General features: G+C 55.1%; 1 protein-coding gene across 1 annotated transcript; it reads right to left on the bottom strand.

Moving 5' to 3' along the window:
• Positions 1-4,973: 4,973 nt before the first annotated feature.
• Positions 4,974-6,133, bottom strand: ID1 (inhibitor of DNA binding 1). The gene is made up of 2 exons (NM_001097568.2): positions 5,610-6,133; positions 4,974-5,429 (listed from the first exon to the last, which is right to left on the bottom strand). Exons 1-2 carry the CDS (start codon positions 6,030-6,032, stop codon positions 5,388-5,390), a joined length of 465 nt encoding a protein of 154 aa, NP_001091037.1. The 5' UTR covers positions 6,033-6,133; the 3' UTR covers positions 4,974-5,387.
• Positions 6,134-6,534: the final 401 nt, after the last annotated feature.

Raw genomic sequence — 6,534 nt, 5'->3', positions numbered from 1 at the left:
AGTATTCTTACCTGGAGAACTCCATGACCAGAGAAGCCTGGACAGAGAAGTCCAAGAAGTCCATGGGGTGTCAAGAGTCTGAAACAATTGAGCAACTAATACTTACACTTTTTCACACACACACACACACACACACACACACACACACACACACGAAACCACCTCATTGCTGGAGATCTTTGGCTTGAAGTTTAAGCTTCAATTTTTTCAGGGTAAATCCACCTCTGATTATGCTTATGCATATTTATTTACTGTCTGTCTTCTTCTACTAGGAATGTATGTTTCAAGAGGGCACGGATTTTTATTTAAATTCTTAGCTTTTGCAACCCGCTCCTAGCATATGTAGAAATTTTGTAACTACAGTTGACCCTTTGAACAATGTATAGGTTAGGGACACTGACCCTATGCAGTGAAAACTTGCATAAAATTTATAGTCAGGCCATCTTATCCTGGGTTCTGATCCATGCTTCTGCATCAGTGGTTTCAGCCAACCCCACATCCGTGTGGTCCTATGCATTTGTGTGTGTGTGTGCTCAGTTGGGTCCGACTCTTCACGACCCCATGCACTGTAGCCCACCAGGCTCCTCTGTCCATGGGGTTTCTCAGGCAAGAATACTGGAGTGGTTTGCCATGCTCTCCTCCAGGGGATCTTCCAGACCCAGGGATCAAACCTTCCTCTCCTGCACTGGCAGGCATGATTCTTTACCACTAGCGCCACCTGGGAAACCCAGTCCTACAGTATTTACTATTGAAAAACATCCACCCAGTGCAGTTCAAACCCATGTTGTTCAAGAGCCAATTGTGTTTGCTGAATGAACTAGTTAGGGCTGGTACAGTTTTCCAGGTAGGGATGACTGAGGCCTGGCCTGGGTGGGGCTTGAGGAGTGGATGGGCCAAGGATGATGTCACTGAAACCTCAGAACAGTGCTGTGACGACCCATTTTAAAGCTAAAGATGCTGAGGTCCAGGGAGGTGGCAAGTGTCCGTGAGATGTGGCACTGGGCCTAGAATCTGAGTCTGCCTTCCCTTGCCCGCTCTTGGCCTGCAGCCACCACCCTCCCCGTCAGCTAGCCCTTGCACAAGGCTCTGATGCAACCCTGTAAGGCCCATGGCGCCTCTCTTGGGGGCATCGCTGGGAAACTGATTTTGCAAGAGTTGGGTCAGGAAGCACCAGCCAGGGTGGGTCCCGGGAAGATAAGAACGGCCCACCCCCTTGTGTGCCTCCAGGCCTTTTGATTTCCTCTCTTCCCTTCCCTTCCCTTTCCCGGAAAGCAGAGCCCGGACCCTGGCCCGGCCATGACTCACCTCCTTTCCCTCTGGCAGCCAGGCTGGGCTCCCAGGCCCGCCTGTCATTGGAAAGCCTTGCAGCCTGTGACCTGGACAGTGGGGAGCCTTCCCTGGGCGCAGTCCCTGGGCCTCAATAAGAGTAGCTGGTATGAAGAAAGGTTTCACCCTTGAGTCTTAGTCTCAGGAGGCAATGGGGTGGGGGAAAGGGGCTCCAGGAGCACTCTGAGGTCTGGGTGACTCAGATCGGCAGGTGTAAGGTTGGTGTTTGCCCATGAAGTCCCCTTGCCCCTTGTGGAGAGGGGCTTGTGTACCCAGAGGTCAGAGCCTAGTGATCCCTCAGCCACAGGTGTCCCTCAAGCAGATGTAGCCACAGTTCAGTTGGTCTCTACCTGCTTCAAGACCTGTGCCCACTGTGCCACCTGACGTCTCAGAGCCAGGTCACATGGGACCTGGCCTAGGACCTCTTAGAGGACAAGAGAGCCTGGGTGAGTTCTATCTTTCTAGGCTCTTGCTAAGATTTTTTAAAATTAAGAAAAATGTAAATTGCAAAAATTGGGATATACATCGTGCCTTGCATTTTCCCAGTTTACGCATTTAAAACAAGCATACATAATGACCTGGTGTGATTTAAATTGGAAATAAGATGAAAAAGCTAGATTGGACCTCTTGTGGGAACGTGCAACCCCTCAGAAGCTTAGTTTCCAGAAAGTTTAAGTCAGAGTTCCCACGTGGCCTTGTGTGGGTCACTTCACCTCTCCAAGGTCTCCCTTTTCTCATCTGAAAAGTAGGACTAGCAGTGGGTTTACACACCGAACGGGCTCATGAGCCAGTCCCCTTGGTGAGGGCTCAAACACTTTGCACAAACACGTAACCTAGAGTCTACACGGAGCCAGTCCTGGTGCCAAGCTTCCCATTTGCAACCCTTCAATGGATCCCTGAGGCTGAGCTTCTGGAGCCCATTTCCCAGATGAGAAAGTGGAGGCTAAGACAGGCAAAGCCTCCAGGGAAGGGCCTCCCTTCCCAGCCTTCTCCTTCCCAGCCTGGGAAGCCTCCAGGCTGCTTCAGAGGCTGTGTTCTACCAGCCTGCCTACTAAAACGTTTATCTTCCCATTACTATTGTGCTGCTGTCGTTGCTATTATTAAAATGAGCATATGATAGCACTGCCCCCATACAGCTGTGAGTAGGCTTAACCAAATTAATTTTAAGAGTTTAGTATAGTACCCGGCACATAATAAGCGCTCTAGAAGTGTCTGTTAAAGAAAAAAGAAAAAAAATCCTTTAGGTCTTGGGGCCCACAGTCTTGGAGAGGCAAGGTCCAGTGTGCAAGGAACTTTGTCCCGGTTTTTCTCTGCGGCCTTCCCCCAGCCCAGCTCCTGCCGCGCCCGGTCCAACACAGTTAAGGAGTTAATGATTTCCCAAGCGGCGGCCCCAAAGGAGCAGGGTCTTGTGTGCAGCACACACGCACGCACACACGTGCACACACACCCTCTAGCTCTCACAAACCCCCACCCCGCGGCGGCCCCGTCCCCCCCTCGCCCCCTCCCTGCGCGGGGCCCGAGCCTCTTATGCAAGCCGCCGGCGCCCGCCCGTTCCCAGGCCCGGCTGCAGCTGCGGGCGGAGGGGCAGGGCGGGGGCGGCGCGCTGTTTGTCTAGCGCGGCCGTGCCAAAGGCGGCGGGCCCCAGACAGCCAGGCGCCTCCGTACACCTGGGGATGCTCAGGTTAAATAGCTCCGCATTCCTCGGGCCCAGCTGATGGAAACGCTCCCAGGCCGCCGCCGAGCCGGCCTCCAGATGGGCTGGGCCTGGGCCAAAGGGGAAAAGAGGGAAACGTGGAAGCCAGAGTGTGCCTGCACGGGGGAGGAGGTGGCCCGCCTACCCCCGGCTCGGCACAGCCCCTTCCTCCCCTGGAAAAGGGCCCTGCCGTGAGCGGGTCCTCGCGGGGACACGCCCACGGCCCGGTGGGTGGGCGGCTGGGAAGGGGGCTCGAGGGAGGGAGTGCACACGTGTGACTCTGAGGACACTCCAAGGACGTACAGGCGACAATTAATAATGATAATTTATAGCTATCAAACACTGCATGCTAAGTGCTCTATTTCATTTATTCTCTACAGCAGTTCTGTGAAGTTGATGCTGTCAAACAGCAGCCCGTGGTGAGCTGAGGGGGCAGTAGCAAAGCACACGATTTACCTTCAAATACTGTTCCCTTTGATAAAGTCTAGAATGTGCTCGGGGAGGAGGTGGTACCTGGCTTAGTGTTAGTGCTCAATAGGCAGTCTTCATTGTTATTGTTATTCGCAATCCTGCTGTTAGCTCCACAAGGATCCACAAAATCCTTTATGTAAACGGCTGAGCGTACAGTCAGGCTCATGGTGCTAGGTGCTATTTATTTTATTGACAAAACATATTAACAGTCCTTGCCCTCTCTGGGGCAGGTTCTTTGCCCTTTCTGGGGCTGTTTCTCCCTGTGTAATGCCTGGCAGCTGCCTGGTAGGGGTACTGACTGTTGGTGTCCCCACGGGTCTAACAATTGCCCAGAAAGTTGGTACTTAAACTTCTGAGGAAGCGTTTGCCTATGAAAAGCTCCCCCTCACCGCTATCCCCAGATCAGCAGAGACCCAGGAATGCCAGCCGATGTACAGAACACATTTAGACACCCCATGCGGTTCTTCAGTCCCCGGACGCTCACACCCAACCATCAAGCCGGATCCAGGCAGAGGTGCCACCATGCATTCCAGCAGAGCCCACAAGCCCAAACAGCTGGAGTTGGCTCACTTATCTGCAGAACACATGCGCTCACATTTGCCCTTCTGCACACATCCCCACGTGTATCTTCATCCACACCCCCAAGCCTGCACACCAACAGATGACCCAGCCCCACAGGGTAACTACCAGTTCACTCATGTCACACAGGCCCAGACACTCATGTGCACTCCCCCGTGAGTACAAACCCACACACATGTCCAGGCAGATAGGCCCTTGCCAACAACACCATTTTCTGGCTCAGGAGCTGTGGACTTACTCGCCCACTCCTCCTCAGAGCCCACACAGGAGCCCTGGGCTGCTGGCACAGCCTGGCCAGGGTGAGGGGGCAGAGTCCAGACCCGAGAGCAGGTGGCCCAGCAGCTGTGACTGGTCTGGTTCTGCCAACTTGCTCACCCACTTGGACAAAGCTGAAGCCCTGGGGCAGCCTGCTGGGATCCAGGGTTTGGTGGCCCAGGGGGGAGGCGCCTCCTCCTGGGGAATGGGGCAAGTTGGAAGTCTTGTCCCCGACAAGCTGAGGTTCTCACTATCTCCATTTAAGCCAACATGCAGGTCCAGTGACCTGGTTCTCCCAAGTAACCGACTTGTTGATACTCTTCAACCCAAAGGGGGCCTTGGCAGGTTGATCTGCATTTGACAACCTCCCCAGGTGACCCAGATGGCCCCAGGACCGCTTTGAGAAACCCTAAAAGTCTGAAGGATTTAATTTTATGACACTGGGGAGCGGGGAAATAGCCAGGGATGGGGCGGGGTGGGGGGGAAGAATAGATTTTAAAGACACCGGAAACACTCATTTCAGGTCGGTAAAAGCGACGGTCCAGATGTGGCCTTCCCGTCCCCTCCCCCAGCAGCAGCTGTGAAAAGGGTCAGGGGTCACCGCCAGCCCAGGTCCCTCCCATCAATCCAAGAAGTCACTGCAGCTTTATCACCATCTAAAGTATTTGTTTAATAACAACAACCAAAAAAGAAAACACCCCACAGAACTATTGTAAAACAATATTCTCAGTCGGTGATCATTGTAATATACAATACAAAGCAATTAATTTCCTCAGAAATCTGAGAAGCACCAAACGTGACCATTTTTTAAATGTCCGCTTTTCAAAAAATAGAAACACACGAGGGGGACTCCCCCACGTCTCTGGTGGCTGGTGGGTGAGGAGGGAGGGTCAGCCTGCCCTGTCAGTCCCCCAGACCCGGGCTGGATCCTGCAAGCGCCCCGGTGGCCGCCAATCGTTCTTGTTCCTCCCCAGCTCCGGCGAGGCGCCTGGAAGGACCAGAGAGCACTTATTCCTCTCGCCCCCTGGAGGGCTGGGGTCTGCCGGCTCCCAAGGGCGGCGCTTCAGCGACACAGGATACGATCGTCCGCTGGAACACACGCCGCCTGTGAAAAGAGAGAGAAGAGTTGTTGTCGTTTTTTTAACTATCTATTTGGGCATCCTTGAGCACCTAGGTGCCCGAAAGGATGGGGCGAATATAGGGTCAAGCACTCCCTCCCGCTCTGAGCCTCAAGTGTCCCCTTCCGTAGAAGAAAAGTGATCTCCTATTCCAACTCGGACCTCACCTCTGCCGCCAGGGCGCCGATTTCGCCGTTGAGAGTGCTGAGCGGAGCCCGGGCGGGGAGCCCCCGGCCCCCGGGGGTCCCGACGTGGGATTCCGAGTTGAGCTCCAACTCCAGATCCCAGATGTAGTCGATGACGTGCTGGAGGATCTCCACCCTGCTCACCTTGCGGTTCTGGGGCAGGGTGGGCACCAGCTCCTTGAGGCGCGAGTAGCAGCCGTTCATGTCGTAGAGTAGCACGTTCACCGGCTGCTCCTCCAGCAGGGCCGGCAGGCGCGCCCCGGGGCCGCCCGCGCAGCGCGAGATGGCCACGCTCTGCTCGGACAGGCAGCGCACCACCTCGCCCGCGCCGCCCGCCGCCTTGCCGGCCTTCAGCGCGCAGCTGGGGCCCGCGGCGGCCGCGGCACTGCCACTGGCGACCTTCATGATGCCGGCGTCGGGAGAAAACGAAGCGGACGGAGGAGGAAGAGGACGCCGGTAGTGGGGAAAAAAAGCCGCCGACGCGAAAAAGACTGCAGTGCAAAAGCGCAACTCGAGTTCCCCAACCCGACTTTTATAAAGATACCGCGCGCCTCCCCGCCCCTTGCTGGGGGGGCGGGCTCAGATGTTCAAAAACAGCCAATGGAAGGCTTAAGGGCGTGGCCTGGAGGGCTTCTGCGTCCCGCCTCCAGCTCCCCTAGAGCACCCTCACCCGCGTGGAAAAGCGACTTGAGTCGCAAGAACAGAGAGAGTGGGAGGCGGGGGACAAGATGGCTAGTGGAGGCGAGGGCTGCCCAGAAGGCGAAACTGGTTATTACTGATCACGAAAAGATTCCAAGAATCAGTTTTCTCAGGGATATGTTTTCATTTCTCCAGCCCCATTTTACAGATGAGGGAAACTGAGGTCCCGATGGAGAAGCAGCCTGGGCTTTTGGACCCCTCTGGGACT

Source organism: Bos taurus, chromosome 13, assembly GCF_002263795.3.
Source record: "Bos taurus isolate L1 Dominette 01449 registration number 42190680 breed Hereford chromosome 13, ARS-UCD2.0, whole genome shotgun sequence".
NCBI classification, from domain to species: domain Eukaryota; kingdom Metazoa; phylum Chordata; class Mammalia; order Artiodactyla; family Bovidae; genus Bos; species Bos taurus.
Note: the sequence above shows the minus strand (reverse complement) of the source record. Positions and strands in the feature narration are given on the sequence as shown.